This window comes from Cibotium barometz, chromosome 28 (assembly GCF_041138505.1).
Source record: "Cibotium barometz isolate CiBa-2024 chromosome 28, ASM4113850v1, whole genome shotgun sequence".
In the NCBI taxonomy this organism is placed as follows: domain Eukaryota; kingdom Viridiplantae; phylum Streptophyta; class Polypodiopsida; order Cyatheales; family Cibotiaceae; genus Cibotium; species Cibotium barometz.
The window spans coordinates 44210962-44238756 of NC_141073.1; the positions used below are offsets into that span (position 1 = coordinate 44210962).

A 27795-nucleotide genomic window follows, 5' to 3' on the forward strand; every position below is an offset into this window, starting at 1 on the left:
GGCTGGCACAATGGATGCTCTTGTTGCAGGAATTTGATTTTACTATTATTATTACTCCAGGCAAGTTACATGCAATTGTAGACTATTTGAGTCGGATTGGGCATGGTGAAGCAGCAGTTGGAGTTTTAGATCAGTTTTACCAGATGCCAGTCTTTATGCTGTTAGGACTTTTCAAGCTGAAAATTGGTATGATGAGATGCTGAATTTTTTGTTAGATGGGATGCTGCCAACACAGATGACAGCGGATCAGAAGAAGAAGTTTGCTTTAAAGAGCAGATCTTTTCTAGTCATTGCAGGGTGTTTGTACAAAAGAGGTATTGATCAGATTATACATAGGTGTGTACCTGATGAAGAGCAAGAAGCTGTATTGCAGGAGGCTCATAGTGGCAATGCTGGCGGATATTTCTCAAGAGAGATTACAGGTCAAAAAATCCTATTGGCTGGGTTATGGTGGCCTCTTGTACTTAAAGATGCTCATAAGTTCTCTAGAGAGTGTCTACAATGTCAGAAAATGGGATAGCCAGGATCATCAGACAGAATGCAAGATCATCCAATAATGCCTTTGGAACCATTTCAGAAATGGGGGCTTGACTTTGTAGGACCAATTAAGCCAAGAGCTAGCAGAACAGGTGCCAGGTATATACTAGTGGCTCTACTGATTATGCCACAAAATGGGTAGAGGCAGTGGCTTTGAGAGATAACAAGGTAGCTAGTGTAGCAAGGTTCCTATACAAGAGCATAATGACTAGGTTTGGATGTCCTGTGGAGTTGGTCTCTGATCAAGGGACACATTTTTTAAATTTAGTAATTCAGGAGCTGACAAGGACTCACATGATGGTACATAAGAAATCATCCTCGTATCATCCGCAGGCAAATGGGTAGGCGGAGAGTTCAAACAAGGTTTTGCTCAGGATTTTGAAGAAATTCAGGAGCTGACAAGGATTCACACGATGGTACATAAGAAATCATCCTCGTATCATCCGCAGGCAAATGGGCAGGCGGAGAGTTCAAACAAGGTTTTGCTCAGGATTTTGAAGAAAATAGTGGCAGATCACTATAAGGATTGGGATGATAAATTAGATTCAGCTCTGTGGTCCTTTTGAACTGCCTTCAAAGTGTCGACAGGCATGATGCCATTCCGATTGGTGAATGGGATAGAAGCGGTTGTTCCCATGGAGTTTGTGGTTCCGACACTGAGGATTTCTACAGAATATAGACTGTCAGCGGAGGAGTCATTAAAGCACAGGCAGGAGCAGCTGTTACAGTTGGATGAAGATGGATGAAGATAGACTACTTAGTGCTCTTATAGTGGAGGTGATACAAAAGAGGAGACAAGCATGGATGGCAAGGCAGATCGTGTTTAAAATTTTTCAGAAGGGTGATTGGGTTATGATGTATAACTCAAAGCTGGGACCACAACCTGGTAAGCTCAAACTTAGGTATTTGGGTCCTTATAAAATTATAGAGGATTTAGGCCAAGGCACGTTCTAACTAGTAAACTATTTTGGAACGGAGGTGTTGAAACCAGTTAATGGATTCAGGCGCAAGAAATTTTATGGAGCTATCCCGGGCCAGAAGGGCATTCATGAAACAGGTCCGGATAAAAGGTCCGACGCTGACTTAAGGGATACACAGTGAAATGTAGTTGAGATCATGTCCGCAATATGTGAAGGGGTGATTCCGAAGGGAGGATCCGAGGCATCGGAGTGTTTTGTGCTGACGTGGCATTCAAAATTTTTAAATTTCAAAATGTTTGTTTTGATTTGTGTGAAACGTCTAAATCACATCAAAATGAGGATTGGGGGTTTTCGAGTTGTGGGAATGGAATATTCATTTGAAACTCTTGAGGTGGTTGATGGGACTGAATGTGAACTTAGTAAGTGTCCTATTTCTGAGCGGGCCATGCAGAATGTAGCTGTAGACCAGCTGGAGCGCCTGAACGAGCTTAGCAGAAGCTTAGAGCTGCTAGACATGCCCAAAACCCGCAGCAATTTTGTCCCGACAACAATGAAGAAAGGGAAAGGACATCTTAAGAAAGCGGGGGATGAGATAGTTCAGATAGGGGTAGTTGAGGGTCAGAACAGTCCGGTGGAGATTGAAGATGATGATGATGAGCAGGAGGCTTGTCTCTGGACCTGACTAATGCTGAGATAGAAGCTTGGCTGAGGCGGATAAAGCTGTGGGAATTTGCAAATCTTCCATGGTCGGAGTGGGAGAAGAAACCGCATGCAAAGGAGCAGTTCGACTACCTCAAATCGACCGACGGGTTTGTTACACAACAGGTGCAGGTAACACCAGATTATGTAGCAGCAGCATTTCATTTACCTTATACAAAGGATTCTAGTGTCTTAAAAGTGACCGATCACATGATGAGGGTGGAGTTTGGTTCTCTCGAAGGTACAAAGGGGTATTTCATGGTTAGAAATACATCTCCACAGAGGCAAGTGCAGTGTACCTGGTTCTTATCCAAGGTGTGCCTGTTGGTGAAAAGTCTGTATATGAGTAAGGAGTCTTATGCAGTGCTGCACAGTGCAAAAAAAGGATTGAGTATTGATAGGGGTTCTTTTCTTCATGAGAAATTGCAGTTTTATGCAGGGCTTCGGGATAAAAGAAGGCAAGTTTCGATGGACCGTTTAGCCCCATACATGGCCGGGTTATTTACATATAGGGATTGGCTTTGTTCCGATCCTACTCATACAGATCCGAAGACGGCAATGAAGGAGCCTGTGGATAGTGGAAACCTCAAGAGAAAGCTGCAATTCATGACAGGGTCAAGCATGAAGGCTACTTCTGAAGCGGATCTGCTTGCTGTCGGATATACAGAGCAGGAGGTGTTAGAGGCAGTGGCTAAAAAGAAGCCTTCTTTAGTGGTGTTTGAGGGAGATAAAGTAGGGGGTAGCAAGCCTGCATCGGCTATCGTCGAACATAAGTTAAAGATGCCAAAATGAAAGGGCACTTCCGGATTGGCATTACAACCTTTAGGGAGTCGTGTACCATCTACTCCTGTAGTACTAGCAGTTCAAATGATCATGTCCACAGGGTTGGATGTAGCCATGAGACCTGAAGAGGTCATCACAAAGTTATACTCAGTACAGCATTACATAAGGCAGCAAGCTAAGCAGGGAGAGAGACAATAGGCTGCTATGGAGGCCTTGGAAAAGCAGGTAGCTGATCTGTGTGCTTGACCTGAGAGACACAGAGAGAGAGAGAGAGAGAGAGAGAGAGAGAGAGAGAGAGAGAGTTCTTTAATGTGTGCTCAATCCAATTCGAGAGAGAGAGAGAGTTCTAATTTAATGTCTGAGCTCAATCCAATTCAAGTCGACAGAGGGAGAGAGAGAGAATAAGTACTTTGATATTGTATGTATGTGTGTGAGAGAGATAAGTATTATAATGAGAGAGAGAGAGAGAGAGAGAGAGAGAGAGAGAGAGAGAGAGAAAACCATCGTTCCAATGCAAATACATGCTAGAGTGGCAATAAAGAGTGAACTGAGAACTTGAATTTTTATTTGTTAAAATATCTATTGAGCATCGCTTATGTGATGCCCGTCATCGCATATGCAACGCTTTGGATATTTGTGTTTAATAAGTGACGTATGCTATGACACATCGCTTATGCGATGCAAGTGCATCGCTTAAGCAATTCTTGTGCGTTGCTTAGAAGACGTACGATGCATTGCTTAGGTGACGCACGATGCGTCGATTAAGCGATGCGCCATATCGACGCCCATAGCGATGCAAACAAGCTTTGCTATATACGGGCCGGTTGTGTTGTAGTGAGATGCGTTGTCGTTTAAATAGGCCTCTAATACATGCCCAAATCGTAGGTGCATGCAAATATGGTGTGTTGGAAGGTTCTATAGATGCCCTGGACGGGTTTGAAATTTTTTTTTTCAAATTTTTTGGATTGTCCAATGTTTTTCCAAAACCCATTTCTAGTGTTTCTTAACCCGTCTGGCTCAATAAATATTGTACTTTTTTCAGGTTAGTTAAGCACTATGGGCGCTGACTCCCATAGTCAAGAAAGCTTCTTAACTATGTACAAATGTAAATTTTGGGAGTGTCACACAAGTCGTGTCAATACGATCGCAATAGTTAGTACATATTAGGCAAGTTTGTACGTGAACTTTTCAAAAAAAAATATTTTTTTGACCCCAAATCTTTTGCCTTTTCTCTTTCTCTTTTACCTTTTCACTTTTTATTTGTTTTTTATTTTTAGCCTAAAAGCCTGAATGCAGCCAGTCTATCAAAACTCACCTGAAAATGGGTATTGACAGGCTTTTGGACTTTTTGGATTAGTGGCCTAAAAGCTTGCATGCATTGAATGCGGATAATGCTCCATATCAGGGAGAGCCTTTTGGACTTTTTGGATTAGTGGCCTGAAAGCTTGCATGCATTGAATGCAGACAATGCTCCATATCAGGGAGAGGATTAACCTTAATTAACTTGTATTAATTACACTAATGCAAAAATGTAGAATGCATAGAAAACACATAAATTTTTGTGTATTGCAAATCCTCCCATAATTTGTATTTTTATCTCGATTTTTCCATGTAAGGAGTCGAAATTGGGATAAGTACTATGCTAGGAAATCGATTTTATGGTCTATTTAGCCCAATTCTTTCAATTTCATGTTTCATCGACTAATTTTTTTCTTTTCGTAAAATTCAAAAAATACAAAAATAGAAAATGCAGAAAACCACAAATTGAACTTCTAAATGATAAGTGGGAGAAGAGTTAGCCTAAATGCATAAGTTACAGAACTCACAAAAATTGAAAAACATGTGCAGAAATTGAAGAACATGCAGAAATTGCAAAACATGTAGGAATTACAAAAATTGAACATAACTTTCTACAAATTTTAACACTAATGCAACAACAATTTCAACATTTCATTTATATCAATCTTGAAAAAAACACAAAAACATAAATATAATAGAAATCAATCATATGCACATACGCATTCAAAATGCATTGTGGCTATGCGGTGGGGCTATTCCCCGACAACAGCGCCACTTTTTGGGAAGCCTTTGCACCATAGAAAGAGTGTAGGAACAAACCAAGGTCATGGGGCGTTGCCCAACTACACTCAGGAGCATGAAATAGCTCAATCGAGAAGCTAATCTTTCATAACCTAGCTCACAATTGCATGGGCAAGGTGTGTACATGTAAAATATACAATGTTAGCATTTTTAATGTCGACGACCAAATGAAGTGACGGTTAGCAATGGATGGCATCGACGTTGGAGAGGTGTCCAATGAGGGTTAACAAGATATTTTACGAAATTTATGAAATGTGATGAAAAGAAGAAGGGTTTGGAAAAAGGTAGGTTCGGTTTAACCTAGAACTTGTTCAACTTTACGAAAAACCTTTTCAAAATTATAGGAGAAATAAAAAACGCCTCTTAAAAGTTTTTAAAATTTAGTTATATTGTGGAGAGAATATAAAGCAAATGCCTACTCAAAATGATGATTTCCTCCTCAACGATGGGGAAAAAAGATTCATATAAGGTTGAGTAAAAAAAAGTTTCTCGAACACACCGAGGTAAGTTGTTTACCCTTCCATACAAAATATATGGGATCACCCTTCAAAAAAATCTTGAAGGGAAGGGAGGGAAAGGAAGCATGGACTTGTACAAATGAATGTAACTTGAATATTGATGCGGGACAAGCAGGTCACACATGATACGGCAAGCAAGCAAGAAGAACGTGTTGGAGGCCGCATTCAAGCCACTACAGGAACGTACGTGGAGGGACGACAACCTAAATTACACAAGGCACCAGTGCGAGGAGCATGCAAAATTGCAATATGTAGGCACCCTGCAGCCTATTATAAATTCACGAGCTTGTGCAAGCCCCGTCCCTGCCCTTATTATCAACCCAACGCCCGCCTCTCTTACTCCACCTCCACTCTCATGGCCCAGCAGAAGGTTGTCGGCTATGCCGCCAGGGACTCCTCCGGCCACCTTGCTCCTTTCGAGTTTACTCGCAGGTCTGCATGAAGCTAAATTAAACTCTGAAAAGCATGGCATTGTGACCTCAAAGCATAGCATTGTCACCTCATTACTTCTTGCTAACGTTTAGAACTCCTATGATGTGCCTGCAGAGAAACTGGCCCGGAAGATGTCACCTTCAAGATCTCCTACTGTGGTATATGCCACACAGACTTGCACCAGATTAAGAACGATTGGAAGTTCTCTAGGTATCCCATGGTCCCCGGGTAAGCTTCTCAAGCCAATTCTAATTCTAGTTAGAACATACACACTATCCCAGGGTATAATAATCACAGTCACAACATACTCACTACTTTTATAGGATATTCCTTGGAATCTCACACATCTTTTATGAGTTGTAAGTTTAGGCTACAGATCTGCACAGTTTTGGCCACCACTAGCCTCTATAGGCTTCACAATCCTTTGTTTTACCTATGCTACACTACTCACCCTATCCAAAAGTGGGTGAATTTGAATCCATTTAGAAAAGGCTGCCTTATTTTTCAAAATGAATGTTTGTGCGTGTGCGTGAGAGAGAGAGAGAGAGAGAGAGAGAGAGTGAGTGAGTGAGAGAGAGAGGCTCCCTTCATTTTAAAACCATAATATACACTCAAGAGAGATTAATATGGGGTTTATAAGCGCACCTAGCAAAACGGGAATAGGCTAAAGAAACATCATGGACTGGACTGCAATAAGCCTAATCATACCAAACATATATTCCAACACTTTTAGTAATTTCTTCATTTTTAATGAAGAAAAAAGTGGAATGCCACAGCAAAGGCACGCCACAAGAGAATTCTGATGTTCATTTTTGTACCAAATGTTTGACTATCACGAATTTAAACCCGTTAATGTGGTGGTGCTCATGTGTGTCAAGAAAAAACATTTTTGAAGAGAGAAAAGACAGAAATATTGCAACACCAACACTTATTTCGATTTCTTAAGATGAGACACACTGATGTACATGATGTTTCTGAATTCTGTAGGCATGAGGTCGTTGGAATAGTCACTCAAGTGGGATCCAGTGTAAAACGTTTTAAGGTTGGTGATCGAGTTGGTGTGGGATGCATGGTGGGTTCATGTGGCAAATGTGATGCTTGTGACAAGAAATTGGAGCAATTCTGCCCAAAAATCATATGGACCTATGGTGGTATGGACTGGGATGGCACACCAACGCATGGTGGCTATTCATCCCTCATGGTTGCTCATCAACAGTAAGCACACTTCATCTCACCATTACCTTTACATGCTTAAATGAATGTATCTGAAAGTTTTCATGGCACTCTAAATCTCTCTTTCATGGCCCTCGGAATCTCTCTTTTGCTTCTCTGAAAGATGGATCTTAGCTCTTTATACGATTTTAACATAAATCAAAACCAGACAATTTAATTATCTCTACTATGTGCTCAGGTATGTGCTTAAGATCCCTAGCAACTTGCCAATGGATGCAGCAGCCCCATTGTTGTGTGCTGGAGTCACAGTGTACAGCCCAATGAAGCACTTTGAGATGACAGAGAAAGGGAAGCATTTGGGGGTGGTAGGGCTAGGAGGGCTTGGCCATATGGCTGTGAAGTTTGGGAAAGCATTTGGACTGCAAGTGACAGTCATAAGCACATCACCAAAGAAAGAAGCAGAAGCCAAAAGTGCGCTTGGTGCTGACAATTTCCTTGTCAGCACTGATGAGGCCAAGATGAAGGTGAGGTTTCAATCATCACTCTCAAAGAAGAAGTCTTGGACTTTGATGGGCTTAATCATGATTGAGGGTGATATAAGTTATAATCATTAATTATAAAGCACTTGCTAATTTGGAAAGGATGATCATGATTAAGGGAGTTCAAGGTCAGTGCACTAAACTGAGGGTGATAAAATCAAGAGCATTACTAGAATACCAGTTGTGATTACAGGGTATAGGCATCAAGGCATATTTAAAAAAAGTGATAGAATCATGATATCATTGTGCTTATTCTTTCTATCTTTAGCGGTGCATTTGCCTTATCAACTACTTATTTACTATTCTAATTCTCTCTATTTGCTACTTCCCTCAGTGCTAAGCTTCATTATGGCTGAGTCTACCTGCATCTCTCGAGGTTTGACAGAAACTCAGTACAAAGGGCTTTGTGTGAATATATGCTCTTATTTGTGTGTGTGGAGTGCGTGTGTGAGAGCATATCTTGATACAGAGTACTACACCCACTATTGGGCATTGATGACGTTAGTGGGGATGTCGTAGTATCTGTTAGTGAGGATGTCGTAGTATCTAGTCCATACTTAGTCTTGTGAGTTGACTACCATGAGGATATAACATGCACGTGTCTAAAAGGTCGATTCTATCTATATATATATCATTTGGATAGGATAATCATGGTTAAGGGTGTCTGAAATAAGGGCAATCCGACATAATCTTGTGCATTATGATGGGATGATAGGGAGTGCAAATTATTCGGAGAAAGTATACAAACGATTAGTACAAAAGCAGAAGAAGGTTGGAGATTAAACAAGGACGTTTTACTGCATTTACTTTGCAGGGAGCGTCAAACAGTTTGGACTACATTATCGACACAGTGTCGAGTGCGCATTCGTTGGAGCCTCTGCTGGGGCTACTAAAAGTGAATGGGAAGCTTGTGCTTGTTGGGCTGCCGGATAAACCATTGGAGCTCGCTCCCGGCGCAGTCATATTCGGTAAAAAAAATCAATTAAAAAAACCACTTCTTTTCTCCCTTCGTAAAATCATTCCAAAAAAAATGAACAAAATATCAGATTATACCTCTTTATTTTGTCTATATATATATATATATATATAATTATCACAGTATCTATGAATATCAAATAGCGTAATAATATATTATAGTACTTTCTTCACAAGTTGTATACCTACTTTTCTGAAAAAAAGCTTCTCTATTAAGGCTATGAAAAGAAAAGTTATATATTTATAATACACAATAATATATTGGCACCAAAATGTTTTTGCATTTAGATTGAGCATTTGCATTTTCGTGTGGCATTCTATATCTGCTGTAAGCACTACTTCTCTAAGAATCGCTATTTTTCCTGGGTAAAAGATAACATCAACCGATAGAGAAACGGGATTATAATTGAAATCCACGCTAGGCACATCAACCCACTAGCCAACATCAACATTACTGAACTTATGAAACTAATTGAGGTTGATACAGTAGGCAATATATTTGATTTCATTTCTCCAACCTTGAAAAAGGAAAATTGTTTAGAAGGTTAGGTACTATATTCTTTAGTGTAGGCAGTGTATTTTTTAGATTAGGCCCTTAGTGGGCATTATATATTTTTAGAGTAGGCACTGTATGTTTGATTTAATTTTTCCAACCTTGTAAAAGTGAAATGATTGAAAAGGGTCATGCCCTCTTGTGGTAATTTGGCTAATGAAGGTAATTTTGCGGTAACTTTGTTTAATGATGTTCATTTGGAGCTCATGTTGATTGTCTTTTGATGTGCTAGGGCGTCGTTTTGTGGGTGGGAGTATCATTGGTAGTATATCCGAGACTCAGGAAATGCTCGACTTCTGTGGAGAAAAAGACATTACTTGCACCATTGAGAAGATTCCTCTAAGCTACATAAATACAGCCATGGAAAGACTCCACAAAAGTGATGTCAAATATAGATTTGTTTTAGACATAGAGCACACTCTTAAGTAAAGGCCTTCTGTCAACCCCATCCAACGTAAGCAGGCATGATTTTCACTTTGTAATTAACCACGGAGAGGATGTTAAAGCATGAAAAGCATATAGCTCATGATGTCTGTTTGGAATATTAAGATTAGAAATTGGTTAAAGATATCTTTACTTGGTTGATATAATTAAGTAAGAAAATGAACTCGTGACTGCTGAAGAGTGAAGCATACCAGCATCTACTAATTTGAATGATCTTATTATGTCACATGTTTATCTTGTAATGTTCAACAATTACATTCCCAAAGATAAACCATGAAAAATGTATGTTGCTATGGATAATGATAAAAATTTATAGGATGTGATGATTTTAGCAACTCGGTGTTCGAAACTATTGCATATGAAAGAGATATCCTCAACAATACTATGAGCATGTGAACTTGGGCTTTTTTCCTTTCATTGACATAACAAGCAGGTGTGAGTTCTAGAGTGCATGTCTAGAAAGAAACACTAAATGTAAATAAGGAATCTAATATAGATAATCCCTAAAGTTTAAATTTCGTATTTTATTCCCTTCATCACAATGCTTTATCATCAAGATTGAAAAGACATAGGGGAGAAGAGAGCTTGAGCTCTTGTAATACTTACACGAATCTTAGATGAGTACACACAACCTGAGAGGTTGAAGATTTTTCTTCTTCTTCACAAAATAAAAGAGGCCTACAAAGAAGATAAAGTGACTAACACACATAATAGAGTAAATACAAGTGAATCATAATGTAAACACACTAAGTGGAGTGGGTAGGTGTGGACTAGTCGATGTAGTCGAGTTGTAGAATTTGTGGGCGAAGATATATCGATGCCAGTTACCAAACCCGCTAGTGATGTAAATGTCGAACGGTCATGCAGGCGCCTCGTGAGTGTCAGCTCATGTTAAGCTTGACATCTCAATACTCTCTCAAGCTCAACTCCATCTCATGAACTCCAAACGTATCTCTAAATCTGCGCAGTTTCTGAGCTTTCAAGGCCTTCCTGAAGATGTCAGCAACCTGATTCTGAGTGCTGATGTAGGCCAAGTTGATGTCGCCTGCCAAGACTCTCTTACTGATAAAGTGGTAGTGTACTTCAATGTGTTTTGTCCGCGCATGGAAAATTGGGTTCCTAGCCAACTGGATATTGCTAAGATTGTCACAATATATGACAAGCTTTCTCTCCATATGCAACTCCAAATCAGTAAGTAGTTTGCGTAACCAAGCTACCTCACATGCTACCACTGCAGCTCCTCTGTACTCTACCTCTATACTCGACAAAGCAATTGTGGGTTGTTTCTTGCTGCTCCATGTCACAACAGCACTTCCCAATGAAAACATAAATCCAACTAGTGGATCTCCTATTTAAGATGCTACTTGCCTAATCTACATTTGTGTACCCATATAACTCCAATGGTACACCTGTTGCATAAAACAATGTATAATCAACAATGGCCCTCAAATACCAAAGTATGTCACACACTATTAAGATATAGTTTATGGAACCTACATAAATTGGCTCTCTAAGCTAATAGTGTAACTCAAATCTAGCCTACTAATCATGACATGGATCAAACTCCTCACAATCTTCCTTTACATAGTGAGATCTTTCAGCACATAACCTGCATCTGCACTAAGCTTGCCATTTTGATCTAATGGCACCGAGATTGACTTACAATCAGCCATTCCATACTTGGACAATATGTCCAATACATACTGTCTCTGTGACAACCAAATGCTTTTAGGTGTGTGAATGACCTCAATTTCTAAAAAGTAGTGCAGATATCCCAAATCCTTTATCTCAAACTTCCTTTTGTTGAGAAGACTTTTCACATTCTCTATCTCATCCAAGTTGTCACCCCCAACAATGCGATCATCTACAGAGATGGTGATGATCACAATACCATTATCACCCCCAACAATGCGATCATCTACATAGATGGTGATGATCACAATACCATTATCACTCTTGGGCATATACAAAGAGTGACCTGCATCTGCCATATGAAAACTAGTAGTGACAAGATACTTAGTAATCTTGTCATGCCATGCTCGTGGAGCTTGCTTCAGCCCATACAAAGCTTTACGAAGATTACATAAATACTCCGGTTGACCTGTATCCTCATGAAAAGATACAGGGGAGAAGAGAGCTTGAGTACTTTGCAAGCACACACACACTCACACAAACCCTAGAAGAGAATACACAAGGTGAGAGGTTGAAAAATCTTCTTCTTTACACAGCAAAAGAGTTCTATGAAGAAGATAAAGTGACTAACACACATAATAGAGTATATACAAACGGTCCATAATGTGAATACATTAAATGGAGTGGGTAGGTGTGGACTAGTCGGTTAGTCGTGCTGTAAAATATCTGGCAAAGATACGTTGGTGCAAGCTACCAAACCCACCAGTGATGTAAATGTCGAACGGTCATGCAGGTGCCTCGTGAGTGTCAGCTCATGTTGAGCTTTACATCTCAACACTCCCCCTCAAGTTCAATTGTAGCTCTTGAACTCCAAGCATATCTTGAAATCTATGGAGCTTCTTAGCTCCCAAGGCCTTCGTGAAGATGTCAGCGACCTGATCCTATGTGCTGACGCAAGCTGTTGATGTCACCTACTACCGAGACTCTCTCCCTTATGAAGTGGTAATGTACCTCAATGTGTTTCATCTGCACATGGAAAATTGGGTTCTTGGCCAACTGTATACTACTAAGATTGTCACAATATATGACAACCTTTCTCTCCACATGCAATCCCAAATCAGCAAGTAGCTTGTATAACCAAGCTACCTCACACGCTGCCACCGCAGCTCCTCTGTACTCTGCCTCTTTACTCGACAAGGGAATTGTGAACTGCTTCTTGCTGCTCCATGTCACAACAACACTCCCCAATGAAAACATAAATCCACTGCTGGTAGATCTCCTGTTTGAGATACTACTTACCCAATTTGCATCTGTGTACCCATATAGCTCCAATGGTACACGTGTTGCATAAAACAATGTGTAATCAATAGTGGCCCTCAAATACCGAAGTGTGCGTCACACACTGTCAAGATGTGGTTTGCACCGCAACCTTATCTAAGTTGTCACCCCGAACAGTAAGATCATCTACATAGATGGGGATGATCACAATACGCTTATCACTCTTGCACACATACAAAGAGTGATTTGCATCTGCCATATAAAAACCAATAGTAACAAGATACTCAGCAATCTTGTCATCCCATGCTCATGGAGCTTGCTTTAGCCCAAACAAAGCCTTACAAAGCTTACATACATACTCCGGGTGACCTGTATCCTCAAAACCAAGTGGGTGATCCCTATACACTTCTTCTTGCAAGTCACCATGCGATAACACATTTTTTACATCTATTTGATGTAAAAACTAGCCTTTAGCTGCATAGCTACTACAATCACAACTCTCACAGTGGCCATCTTTGCAACCGAGGCAAATGTCTCCTCATGATCAATCCCATGTGTGTGCGCATATCCTTTGGCTACCAATCTAGCCTTGTACCTGCTTATGCTACCATCACTATTATGTTTCACCTTATACACCCACTTAACCAATAGCTTTCATTCCTTTCAAATGGCACCAAATCCTAAGTCTCATTTCCATACAATGCATCCATCTCCTCATCCATAGCTTTCTCCCAATAAACACATTTTTTCACCTTTGGATCTAGCTTAGTGCACAACTCATTCGGCACATGCACATATGCAATACCTCCAAAAACTTTCAAGTGAGACAAGTCAGGTTTCTTGCCGGTAAACTTCTGCTCTTGCGTCATTAGGACATTTTGGAGGTCATTCGTAGGGCCTTGTAAGAAAATGGTCGATTCTTATTTTCTTTCTCTAGAAAAAATCTTGAAATATTAAAATAAAGCGAATGTAAAAGTCATAAAAGTGTAGTCTCTAAGCTAGAGAGATAAATTTTCTCCCAGGTGGCCATCTTAAAGTTCGTTGGAACCTTCTTTGAAATGATACATTCGAAACTACAAGAATAAGGTTAGTTCAGGAGGATATTATTGCACGGAATTAGAACCTTCATCTCCAATTTCAAAATACAAATACAAGCCTTCTCTCACCATAGCCAGCCTTACTCTTTCACTCTACATCATATAGTATACTTACTTATTCCTAGAACACTCTATATCATATAGTATACTTACTCATTCCTAGAACACTCTAATGTAGAACAACCATGTACACACTCATTCTATTGATGAAGAGTCCAATCATGAAAGCATTAAGAGAAAGTACTATCTGTACATTTATCTAGATAGTTCGTACGCGCCCATTCAAAAACGCAGAAGTGGACAACTATTTCTCTCATCAGATGTTAAAGATCATATGAGGTTGTCGGGGACGCAACACATAGACCTTTGGTGTGATGGCTCCATCTATCCTATTGACCCATGTACTGCTTCACATACTCCCTTTTCAAATCCCACAACTCTCTTACAGGTGATGGTGCCATAAGCTTACTAGGATATTGCAAGTCAATTTCTTACATACAAGAAAGAGAAAGGCATTATTCACAACACTTAGCAAATGAGCTTCTTAGCTTGTCTGGTGAATGTAAGACATAGAAAGTGAGATTGGAAGAACAAGAATGTCAAATCAATAAACTAACAAGTGCCTCCGCAAATATAGAGAACATGACACAATCATTGGGACGACGCATACGAAAAAGAAAGCTCAAAAACGTTGAGAACTTGAGGTTCGGTTCTGGAGGCCTGAAGAAGAGAATCCAAGCCATAAGGTAAGATTGCACTGAATGCATTCCCATTCACATGTCTTTTGTGTAAGCAATTAATTTTATATTATTTGCTCAACTTCTTTGGGATTTACATGTTCTCTACGTTAGTAATGAGTAGTGTTGTATTTCTAGGGTTGTCATACATCGTGAGACAAAGAGAATATTAATCCCAATCAAGGATTTCACTGACGTAAACGAGAACATGTGAACATGTTAATAATATATGTTAATAACACAAAAAATCTTGTGATCACATGTTATATTCACAAAGCTTTCACAAGGGCCTAAAAAAATTATCTTTGTTGGGCATAAAAAATCTTCTTAGGTGGCCAGTGACCTGCTATTATGTAAAGATGGCAACATGAGAACATGTGAATAGCTTATTCCCATGTGTAGCCAAGCTTTTAAAGGGTTCCCAAATGGCAAGTGACCTGTTATTTTGTGAACGGTAACATGAGAACATGTGAATAACTTGTTCATATGTGTTATTATCACAAAAAATCTTGTGATCACGTGAATATTAAATCCCTGATCCCAATCTCAATCCAGCAAAGCAACTAAAACCAATCGTGACATGAAGAATGGCAAGAGAAATGATAAAAGAGAAGAAGTTCAAGGTGGTTCAACGAGATATAGTGGATGAATTTGTAACCAACAATACAGTTCCAGTTGCGAATATTCAATACGCCATGGATTCAAGTGGAGTCAATCGTAAGTGTTATAGTGCCATCCAGAAGTCAGTGTCATCCCTTCTTGAGGCCAAAGGCATTAAAGCAAAGCTACTTCCAACATCTACAAAATTTTGGAGACATAGGGAGGAATTAAACACAGAATAGCTTCACTATGTTGGTCACTCATACCACATTGTAGGAGAGTTTAAGGGAGAAGGTGGCAGCATATTCTACAATGAACACAACAATATATTCATGGACTTGGAGCTCTTGCAAAAGAGAATGGTGGAGTTCTATAATATTACATTTGAGAAGGTAGGAGGTGTACTTCAGTTTATCATCAATCTTGATGAGTGCGAGATTATCAAGGAGAAAAAGACCGAAAGGGTCACAATAACACTTATGAATAGGGCTCTTTGTAATTGTAGTAGGGATGATCCAAAGTATTTTAGTGTGCAGTCCAAGACAAACATCTAGTGGCTAGGTTCATTTAAGGTCAAGAAAGAGGACCATGAATCCTTGTTTTGGGTATTTCATCAGATACATATCCCCAATCTCATCAAAGAATAGATGAATACAAACAAGATGCTCCATGTAGAGAAAAGGGGGGAATTTCAAGTCCAATGGCATCTTGCAGGTGATTTAGGTGATTTGAAGACTCTCAAGTGCTTATTTAATTGCAGCAAAGGGGCCAATGCAAAGTCTCCATGCCTTTACTGCATGGACTCCACAAGGGTGATGGACTCTAAGTGGTGGAGACGACCACCGAACAGACAAATTTTGGATGAGAACTTTAAACCAGTGTTTGAGATTCCTCTTTCTAATGTGCATATATGCACGCTTTTCTAGACATCGAGGAGGATTATTATCTTGGATGTCAATGGATTGCTACTACTCAAAAGACAACCCAAGAGATTTGGACCAAGTGCTACAGAGAATTACAAAGTTGGAGAAATGCATGTCATGCTAAGGCCCAAACTATATCAATTTATCAACTTTGTAACTAAGCACTTTAGATTGGCCATATGGTCCTCCATGATGATGCATAATTTGAGGCCTCTTGTCACACTAGTTTTGAGAGAATCTAAGATTGAGGAAACAGAATTGTATTCGTATATGACCAAAGGCACTGTTACATTGACCCATGTGTTTTTCATCCCAACAAACCTGGGGTGCCCTTACTTATGAAGCGCTATGTGGATATCCAACACCCATATAATCCCACAAATACATTATTAATTGATGATACCCCTAAGAAGTCTATGTACAATCTCATGGGAACATGGATATCACCCTTTGCTTTTGAAGGTAATGCAGATGATGTTTATTTGGAAGAACAATTGATTCCATATTTAGATGGATTGTACAAATCAAAAGACTCTATACAAGATTATGTAATGAGAAATCCTTTTTTGTAATGTAATCATTTTCAACTGTTCTATTCTCACTCACGTAATGTGTCTTGGAAAATAGTATACATTGTATTATTTTTTGAAAGTACTACATCGAACAAAAGACTCTTGATTAATTATGTTAAAAGAGTACATTCAAATTTGTAATGTCAAGTAGGAGTATCATTAACAAGATAGACTTGATTAATTATGTCAGAAGAGTACATTGGAGTGGGTATTATCAAGTAGGAATGATCTTGATTGTGTTACCCCCAATTCTTTACATTGTATTAGTTGCTCCCTTCTAAGGAGGACCTTTCTTCCATTGTGAATGAAATTAAAGTGTGCCGACGTGTCTTGCAAGGATTCTTTGACAATATCCTTTTGTAGCTATTGTAAATTACATTTTCCTCGTATAGAAACAATTGTCACCAGTGTTGAAGCTTCATCAATCACTTCAATGTCTATGACTGTCGTCCATTGCACTTGTGGCTTTCTGATCCATTGGTACCAACTCTCCATTGATGTAACATGACCTCCTATACCAGAAGGACAAGATAAAAGTTTGAGTTGCAATTATGTACTTCGTAACTATTATCTCCAGTGCAATGTTACAATGGATATCATCTCAAAAACTTTACTTGGCCATCCCTCATCAAGAAGTCTTGCTAAGAGGAATGTGTCCAAATCTTTACAGACAAGCATGGTTCTCGCTATCTTCACCTGAAATAAGCTAAAAAGTTCCACAAACACAGTAATTGGTAGGTAAATAATAATTTTTACTACATGAGTTGGAATGCTCCCTCGTAGGGAGCGTTGCACATCCTTGAAGAGCTTGCTCTTTGCTGACTTTGCTGACTCCATTAGTGAGGGGTCTGGGATAGGCCAATCCATGTAGTTCCACTCAGCTTTGCAAAGGTAGCTCTTCCAAGTGGCCACGATTGTGTTTCTTATTGAGCAGATGGTAGAAATGATCATAGAAAAAGATTCTTGTATCTACAAGGCTTTTGTTGCTCCTTCCCTCATACTGTAGCCAACCAATGTGTGCGTGAACCACATTCATAATTCCAATGATGCACTCAACTGGCTCCCACTCTTCATATAATGAGGGGTACACATCTGCAACCATAGACGTGGATAGTTTACATAGTTCATTAGACCATTATGAGAAAATGAAAGATTGACAACAAGCGATAGATTTACTTACAGTTTTGTCTATGCGAGGAAAATTTTATATCATCTGGATTCTCAAGCACAAGCTCATTATGCATATATATATATGCTGCACTAGGACTTCCTTGATGGTTGTCCTTCCAGTCTCTATCTTCAAGTCTTTTACTCTTCCTTTCCATGATGCCCTAAATGTATTCTTGTTGCTTGTCTTTCTTTTCTTCCTTGATTGCATAAGGACCCATGTGCCCTTGGTGATTAGCACTTTAGTCCACTGATTTTGCGCATTGAGAGAGTTGGATACAAGTATAGCAAACACTAATGATCTTGGTCTCCTAGCCCTAGGAATTGAATCATCTATGATGGCATTAGTGGGGTAAAATCGAGATGATATAAAACGAGATTTGCTACCCATCTTTTCAAGAAGGAATGGAGTACAAAAGCTTAAAGCTTTAGAAAATGGAGTGGAGCAGCAGAAGGTAGAGGAAATGAAAAGAGCGTGAGATATTGTTTAAGGCTAAGAGGAAGCTTTAGAGGGGGGGAATTTTCCCTCCTTTCCAAAAAGGTGTATTTAATACATGGATTCGAATAGACTTTTCCCTCCCTACAAAAGTGTAGGTGTGTTTAATGCATTTGGGTGTGAAAAGTGACTATCAAGTGTAAGTAGAGTACATTTTGACGTGAGAAAGAAGAGTTTTTGGATTTAGAAAAAAGAAATAACCTATTTTTCAATGTAACGTTGCCCTCTTCCTGATTGGATGTGCTCCTTTTTCTCTCTCTACTAATAGGCCCTACGAATGACCTCCAAAATGTCCTAATGTACATCATGTATGGTTGCAGTAGGAGTCCTATTCATGATATAAACTATTGTAGACACAACCTCAGCCCAATAGTTATGCGGCATATTCTTCTCTACCATAAATTCTCGGGCTATCTTTGCAATATACCTGTTTTTTCACTCAGAAACTCCATGTTGTCGAAGTGTATTTACATGTAAATTGTGTCTAAATGCTATTCTTTCATAAGAATTCAGAGAACTCATTGGAGAAGTATTCTCTCCCTCCATCTCACCTTAGGCACTTCACATGTTTTCCTATATGTTTTTCAGCTCATCACTCTAAATTTTGAAAGTGAGTGGACACTTCACTCTCTTCTCCTTCATGAAATAAACCCACACTTTTCTCGTGTGGTCATCAATGAATGTTACGTAGTACCTGCATCATCCCATAGACATAGTCTTCGTAGGACCCCATACATCTGAGTGCACAACATCTAGTACATTCCTGCTCACATTTATGTCATGTAGAAATGCATGCTTTGTTTGCTTTCCAAATTGAAGTTTTTTGTACACCTTCAATCTTAAACTTAGGGAGCCCTGTCACAATTTCCTTAGTTTACAAAGACATTATTTTTTACACATTTACATGCCCAATTATCTTATGCCAAATGTCTGTATCTACAACAACTCCTAAAGTATTTGCAAACATTATAGCACTTACCTTAGGCATATTTACATTCCATGTAAACATTATGCCCACTATGTTGCCTTTTGCAACCAACCTGCACTTATCTTTAAAGTCTTCTACATAATAGTCAATCAAGGTTAAACCAAACCTGCAAACCCTACTCAATCATCTGGCCAAGAGAAACCACTTTCTTTGTAATGTTCAGAATATGAAGTACATTTGCAAGGTACTTCACCTTACCATCCTGCATAGACAATGGCACATCTCCAACATGGGCAATCCGATGAGCAGTGATCCCCTATTTCAATAAAACCTGGTCTTTCAAGACTCTTCATTTCCTTGAACCACTCACCATGACTTGTCATGTGGTTTGAAGAACCTGAATCAACATACCATACATCATTCTTACATGTTGCTACATTATTTCCAGACACAGCATTAACTACACGTTGCTTAACAAATACCTCTCATTATCCTCATTATTTCTACTAGAGGATGCATAGTTGTTTTGCTGCACTTTTCCATTTCGCATGTCACTTTACTTCTTATAGCAATCTGCCTACACATGTCCAAGCTTACCATAGTAAAAATAGCCTTGTGTATCATTATGCTGCCTTTACCAATTACCATGACCTCGTTCAATCCCCCTACCTCTAAACTGGTCTCTTGCACCTATGTGTTGTTGTGAATCCACGGATTGTTGGTGCTACTGATGACCATAATTCTGATTACATGTTAGGCCACCACCTTGGCCACGTCCACAACCTCTACCTCTTCCTCTACCTGAACTTGTCTAGAAGGCCTACTACTCTGAACTGTTTTTGTTTTGTGAAGACTGTTGATCTTCACCCAAATTCTTCTCTTCCATGATCGGCATTGATACCAAATCTGTGAAGTTGGGAATGTTCTCCCGAGTTGGAATAAACATCTTGAATACCTTGTATTGTGGCTCGCGACCACATAGACACACTTCCACCTTATTATCATTATCAACAAAAACACCAATTGATGCAAGGGATTCCACAATGCCCTTGATCTTCAAGGCATAATCATTCACAGAAATATTTTTTTTCTGCATAGTATGAAGCTCATTCTGAATCTTTTGTGCCTTGGTGTTAGTTTCATATAGCTTCACTAAGGTGTCCCGTGTCTTCTTAATTGACTTGGTATCCTGTATATGCCCAATCATGGTGGTGGCCTGTATACTAATAGAAAGGCAATATATGACTTCCCTTGCTCCTTGATTCCAATCCTTGAATTCTTTTACATTTGCACGTAGCTGGATTAATCTCCCGTATCACAGGTGCCTCCTCATGTTCACCTTCAATGTAGTCCTAGTAACCTTTTCCCATCAAGAATTTTGTCAATCAAAACCTCCAAGCATGGAAGTTGTTCTTGTCAAGCTTCTCTGCAACAATTTGGTTTATTCCATCATTCGACATCTTGTCTACTTCACAAATTACCAAAAAAAAAGCACTCTTGTTTGACCTGCATAAACTGCTGTATTCTCTATGTGGCGGTACTATATTGTACCCAAACTTTCACAACTAGTGACCTCCATTTGCATACATACACCCAATGGAAACTTTAACACCTCTTTGCAGTACACACAGTGTCTGCACTACCAATCTCACTTCCTGTAGTTGCAAAAATAGAGTTCTACAGAGAATCAAAACTTCCCGTTGTGCTTGTGAACACATGCGAACTGAAAAACGGAGGCCTATACGTGCCCGAAACGTGTTTTCATCCCTATAGCACTTCTCCCAGGGCGGCGAAGAAATCTTTTGAATTGAAGTTTGTTTTTTGGTGCTTGCTGAAGAGCTCCTGACAAGGGTGTAATAGCCAACACAAAGGGGGAAGAGTAGATGAAGATCTTACCCTCGTACCGCTTCCTGTGCTTCTCTTGCTTGTCACTCAACCCCTAGCATGAACCAAGCTCTTGCAAGCACACACACACTCACACAAACCCTAGAAGAGAACACACAAGGTGAGAGGCTAAAAATTATTCTTCTTATTCACACAACAAAAGAGGTCTATGAAGAAGATAAAGTGATTAACACATATAATATATACAAGCAGTCCATGTTAACTTGCTAAGTGGAATGAGTAGCTATGGACTAGTCGGTGTAGTCTAGCTGTAGAATCTCCTGCGAAGATATGTCGGTGCTAGCTACCAAACCCGCCAATGATGTAAATGTCGAACGATCATGCAGGCACCTCGTGAGTGTCAATTCATGTTGAGCTTGACATCTAAACACTCAAAGGCTAGTGGTTGATCCATATACACTTCTTCTTGAAAGTCACCATGCAAGACTATATTTTTTACATCCATTTGATGTGAAAACCAGCCTTTAGGTGCAGCCACCAAAATCATAGCTCTCACATTTGCCATCTTTGCAACCGGGGCAAATGTCTCCTCATAATCAATCGCAAATGTCTCCTCATAATCAATCCCATGTGTCTGGGCATATCCTTTGGCTACCAATCTAGGCTTGTACCTGCTGGATGTACCATCACTGTTATGTTTCACCTTATACACCCACTTACAACCAGTAGCTTTCTTACCTTCAGGCAATGGCACCAAATTTCAAGTCTCATTTCCATATAATATGCATCCATCTGCTGATCCATAGCTTTCTCCCAACACACATTTCCAATATGCTCATCAAAACATGTGGGTTCTATAGTCTATATAACATTTTGCATACAAGCATAATGATGTGCCACATAACCATCATAACTCAACCTCTACACAGGGTATTTGACTCTTCCAGATCTTTGTAACTTTGCATTCATGGCTTCCATAGCCTTCTTCACACCAGGTGTCCTCATTGTTGCTAGAATCCCAAGCTCCTCATCAAGGCTCATCTCCGAGCCACTAGACTCTCCATCAACAAAAGAATGCCCTGCATAAATATCAGGCATACCAAGGGGCTCAATCACTTTCTCTTTGCCTTTATGTGATGTACCAACTACATTTCCAAGACTGGTATTATGATACAGCCTGCCACTCCATGGTCTATCAATAAAACTGTTGGATGAGGAGTCTGCTGGTCCACTCAATTACTGTGATGTTTGACTTGTATTCTATGCAACCACGTGTCCACTTACATTAGTCCCAACAACATCTTTTTCAGTAGCATACCAGCTACTCATCTCATCAAATACAACATCCCTACTTACCCTCAATTCACGTGTAGCAAGACTATAGCATCTATATCCCTTTTGCTCAAGAGAATACCCAATAAACACACATTTTTTTGCCTTTGGATCTAGCTTAGTACCCAACTCATCTAGCACATGCACATATGCAATACATCCAAAAACTTTCAAGTGAGACAAATTAGGTTCCTTGTTAATAAACTTCTCCTCTGGTGTTACATCATGTATGGCTGCAGTAGGAGTCCTGTTCATAATATAAACTGATGTAGCACAGCCTCAGTCCAATAGCTATGCGCGGCATCTTCTTCTCTACCATCAATGCTCGTGCTATCTCTGCAATGTGCCTTTTTCTCTGCTCAGCAACAACTCCATTTTGATGCAGAGTGTATCTACATGTAAATTATCTCTGAATGCCAGTCTTTTAAGAATTCAGAGAACTCATTGGAGAAGTTTTCTCCCCCTCTATCTGACCTTAGGCATTTCACATGCTTTCTTGTCTATTTTTTAGCCCCATCACTTTGAAATTCTGAAAATGAGTGAACACTTCACTCTTCTCCTTCATGAAATACACCCACACTTTCCTTGTGTGGTCATCAATGAATGTTACGTAGTACCTGCAGCCCCCCATAGACATAGTCTTCACAGGACCCGATACATCTGAATGCACAACATCTAGTACATTCCTGCTCACATTTCTATCATGTGGAAATATATGTTTTGTTTTCTTTCCTAATTGACATGCTTCACATACTTTTTGCATACCTTCAACCTTAAACTTAGGCATCCCTTTCACAATTTCTTTAGTCTGTATAGACTTCATTCTTTGCACATTCACATGCCTAATTCTCTTATGGGGCAAATGTTTGTATTTTCAACAACTCCTGAACCATTTGTAAACATTGCAGCACTCACTTTAGGCATATTTACATTCAATGCAAACATTCTGTCCACTCTGTTGCCTTTTGAAACCAACTTTGCACTTATCTCTAAAGTCTTCTACATAATAGCCACCATCAGAGTAAAATTGGACCTGTAAACCCTGATCAATCATATTGTAAACAGAAGCCAGATTCTTTGTAATGTTTGAAACATGAAGTACATCTATAAGGTACTTCACCTTACCATCATGCATAGACAATGGCACATCTTGAACATGCACAATCAGATGAGCAGTGTCATGCCTTGTTTCAACAAAACCTAGTCTTTCAAGACTCTTCATTTCCTCAAACCACTCACCACCATGACTTGTCATGTGGTTCGAAGCACCTAAATCAACATACCATACATCATCCTTACATGCTGCTACATCATTTCTAGACACAACATGAACTACATGTTGCATAATACACAACCTCTCATTATCCTCATTATTTATTCTAGAGGATGCATAATTATTTTGCTGCATGTTTCCATTTTGCATGTCACTCTGTTTCTTATAGCAATCTTCCTACACATGTCCAAGCTTACCACACTAAAAATAGCCTCGTGTATCATTATGCTACCTTTTCCAATTACCATGACCTCTTTGACTCCCCCTGTCTCTAAACTGGCCTCTTCCACCTGTGTATTGTTGTTGAAAATCCTGGGACTGTTGCTGCTGCTGTTGACCATAATTCTGATTATCTATTCGGCCACCACCTTGGCCACGTCCATGACCTTTACCTCTTCATCTACCTAAACTTGTGTAGAAGGCCTGCTGCTATGAACTATTTTTGTTTTGTGAAGACTGTTGATCTTCACCCAAATTCTTCTCTTCAACGATCATCATTGACACCAAATCTATGAAGTTGGGAATGTTCTCCTGAGTCTGAATAAACGTCTTGAAGGCCTTGTATTATGGCCCAAGACCAAGTAGACACACTTCCGCCTTATCATCATATCAACAGAGACACCAAGGGATTCTACAATGCCCTTGATCTTCAACACATAATCATTGATAGACATATCTTTCTTCTCCACACTATGAAGCTTATTCTTCAACCGAATGTTTCATTCCTTTTGGTGTTGGTTTTATACAGCTTCACCAAGGTGTCCCATGTTTCCTTAGGTGACTTGGCATCCTGTATATGCCTAATCATGGTGTCATGTATATTAAGAAAGCCAATACATGATTTTTCTTGCTCCTTGATTCCAATCCATGAATTCTTTCACATTTGCAGAAGTTGGATTAATCTCCGGTATCTCTGGTGCCTTCTCATGTTCACCTTCAATGTAGTCCCAGCAATAACCTTTCCCATCAACAAGAAATTCATCAATCTAAACCTCCAAGCATGGAAGTTGTTTTTGTCAACCTTCTCTGTTAACAATTTGGTTTATTCCATCATTTGACATCTTATCCTGCAGCACAAATTTACCAAAAACAACACTCTTGTTTTACCTACACAAACTGTTATATTCTCTGCAGCGATACTATACTGCACCCAAACTATCATAACCAGTGATCTTAGTTTGCATACATACACCCAATGATGGCAACTTTGAGACCTCTTTGTAGTACACATAGTGCCTACACAACCAAATGCCCTTCTTGAAGTTGCAAAAATAGAGTTTTGGAGAGAATTAAAACTTACCCGGCAGTGCCTGTGAACGCATGCAAACTGAAGAACGGAGGTCCAGACGCACCCAAAATACCTTTTCAGCCCAAAAAATTTATCCAACAGAGGTTATAGTTGCTCGGTGCTTTACTCCTGCGAAAAAAGCTCCTCAATCGGAGTTCATTTGTTGGTGCCTCCCGAAGACCTCCCAACAAGGGTGTAGTAGCCAACACAAAGGGGGAAGAGTAGAAGTTCTTAACCCCTCGTATCGCTTCATGTGCTTCTCTTGCTTGCCACTCAGCCCTTAGTACTAACAACGCTCTGATACCATGAAAAGATGCAGGGGAGAAGAGAGCTTGAGCTCTTGCAAGCACACATACACTCACACAAACCCTAGAAGAGAACACACAAGGTGAGAGGCTGGAAATTCTTCTTCTTCTTTACACAACAAAAAGAGTTCTACAAAGAAGATAAAGTGACTAACACGCATAATAGAGTACATACAAATGATCCGTAATGTGAACACGATGTGAAGTGGAGTGGGTAGGTGTGGACTAGTCAGTGTAGTCCATCTGTAGAATCTGCGCGGTGAAGATATGTTGGTACAAGCTACCAAACCCACTGATGTAAATGTCGAACAGTCATGTAGGCGCCTCATGAGTGTCAGCTCATGTTGAGCTTTACATCTCGATAACAATTTCTTTAATCTGCATAGACTTAATTCTTTGCATATTTACATGCCCAATTCTCTTATGCCAAATGTCTGAAATTTGCAACAACTCTTGAACCATTTTTGTAAACATTACAACACTCACTTTAGGCGTATTTAAATTCCATGTAAACATTTTGCCCACTCTCTTGCCTTTTGCAACCAACTTGCACTTATCTTTAAAGTCTTCTGCATAACAGCCATTAGGGTTAAATCAGACCTGAAAACCTTGCTCAATCATTTGGCCAATAGGAACCAATTTCTTTATAATGTTCAGAACGTGAAGTACATCTGCAAGTTACTTCATCTTACCATCTTGCATAGACAATGGCACATCTCCAACATGGGCAATCGGATGAGTAGTGTCATCCCTTGTTTCAAAAAAACACGGTCTTTCAAGACTCTTCATTTCCTTAAACCACTCACCACCATGACTTGTCATGTGGTTCAAAGCATCTGAATTAACATACTGTGATGTGACACGAAGTTGGGGTTTGGACTTCGGTCACTTCTTAGAATCAAAACACACTTGTATGAAACCTCACAGCCTCCTCACCTCCCTTTCTCTCCCTAGGTTAAGATAAAGATATACACATCAAAGGTGAGATCATAATTCATGGAAGGGAAGATAAAAGGCTTCGGAGAAGCAAGAATTTCTGCCAGTCTTGCAGCTCCAAACAAGAGGGTGATTCTTTGTTGGAAGAAAATCTTCCGACTCAGGATTATGTGAACGGAAACATACGGGGAATATTGGTAAGGTTCATCCGTTCGAATTCGGCGATTTGGTCGGAACATATTAAAGCAAACGAATATAGCAATCACTTACAAGAGGATAAGACACATGGGGTTTGCCTTTTGATAAGAGATTAGGAGGAATTAATCATGATTAAGGAGAAATAATGGCCAAAAGTCTATAAAAAAAGAGATACACAGAGAGTTGCAGTTTTAAATCCATATAGACTATGCAAGAGAGGATTATATAAATACGTAGAGCTTGAAGAAAGCTTCGTGCCTATATAAAAACTTTCAAAAACGGGCAACCGAGCGAAAAGTTATGAGCATTTTACTACAACCCTTGGCCCATACCTCTTTTCCTTCTGGATCAAATAAAACTATCCCCCTAGCCCCACATTGCCTGGAAGGGCTAAAGGCTCCATCAAAATGCATAGTGAAAGCAGTTGGTGGTGTCTCCAAATCTTCATACACTTCTTCCTTTGCTCCTTTTTCTTCTTCCTCTTCCTTCCTGGGGTAAGCAAATCTGCAAGAGAGGCCCTAGTGGTGTTTTCTGTAATAAAAGTCAAAGAGAATATTTGAAGCTCACAAATCCACTTTGCAAACTTCCCTCTTGCAGGATTGGGTTTACGGACCAGGAATTGTAAAGAAGGTTGAGATGTGAGGAAGAAAAAAGGGCGAGGTAACAAGTATGACCTGAACTTCTTTACTGCAAAAACAAGAGACAAACCACCTTTCTCCATTTCACCATACCTCTCCTCGGCATCAGTGAGTTTGTTGGCTTGCATAATACACTGGTTGCATATGCCCTTGCTCTCCCTTTTGCAAGAGTATAGCACCCACTCAATGTGATGAGACACTTGGGTTCACATAAAAGTCCTCCCCCCACCTAGGAGGCTGAACAATTGGACTTTGACTCATGCATTCCTTGAGCAAACAAAAAGATTGAATTTGATCGGGTCCCCATTGGAAAGAAACATTCTTCTTTGTTAACAGATTTATAGGATACATCTTTTCAGAGAACATGTCAACAAAGCATTGGTAATACTTTGTTTTACCCAAAATCCTCCTTACCTCCCTTACATTGGTAGGTGGTGGGAGGGCCACAATTGCCTGCACCTTCTCAGGATCCATCTCTATGCCTTCTTCTGAGATAACATGTCCCAAGAGAACCACCTTCCTTCGTGCCAAGCCCCTAGGATAAGATAAAGATATACACATCAAAGGTGAGATCATAATTCATGGAAGGGAAGATGAAAGGCTCCGGAGAAGCAAGAATTTCTGCCAGTCTTGCAGCTCCAAACAAGAGGGCGATTCTTTTTTGGAAGAAAACCTTCTGACTCAGGATTATGTGAACGGAAACATACGGGGAATATTGGTAAGTTTCATCCGTTCGAATTGGGCGATTTGGTCGGAACATATTAAAGCAAATGAATATAGCAATCACTTACAAGAGGATAAGACGCATGGGGTTTGCCTTTTGATAAGAGATTAGGAAGAATTAATCATGATTAAGGACAAATGGCCAAAAGTCTAT

General features: G+C 39.7%; 1 protein-coding gene across 1 annotated transcript; it reads left to right on the top strand.

The window, feature by feature from the left end:
• Nucleotides 1-5791: 5791 nt before the first annotated feature.
• On the top strand, nt 5792-9797 carry LOC147622847 (putative mannitol dehydrogenase). Its single transcript, XM_086822492.1, has 6 exons — nt 5792-5989; nt 6104-6217; nt 6977-7204; nt 7401-7686; nt 8516-8669; nt 9462-9797. Exons 1-6 carry the CDS (start codon nt 5913-5915, stop codon nt 9656-9658), a joined length of 1056 nt encoding a protein of 351 aa, XP_086678618.1. The 5' UTR covers nt 5792-5912; the 3' UTR covers nt 9659-9797.
• The last annotated feature ends 17998 nt before the right edge of the window (nt 9798-27795 follow it).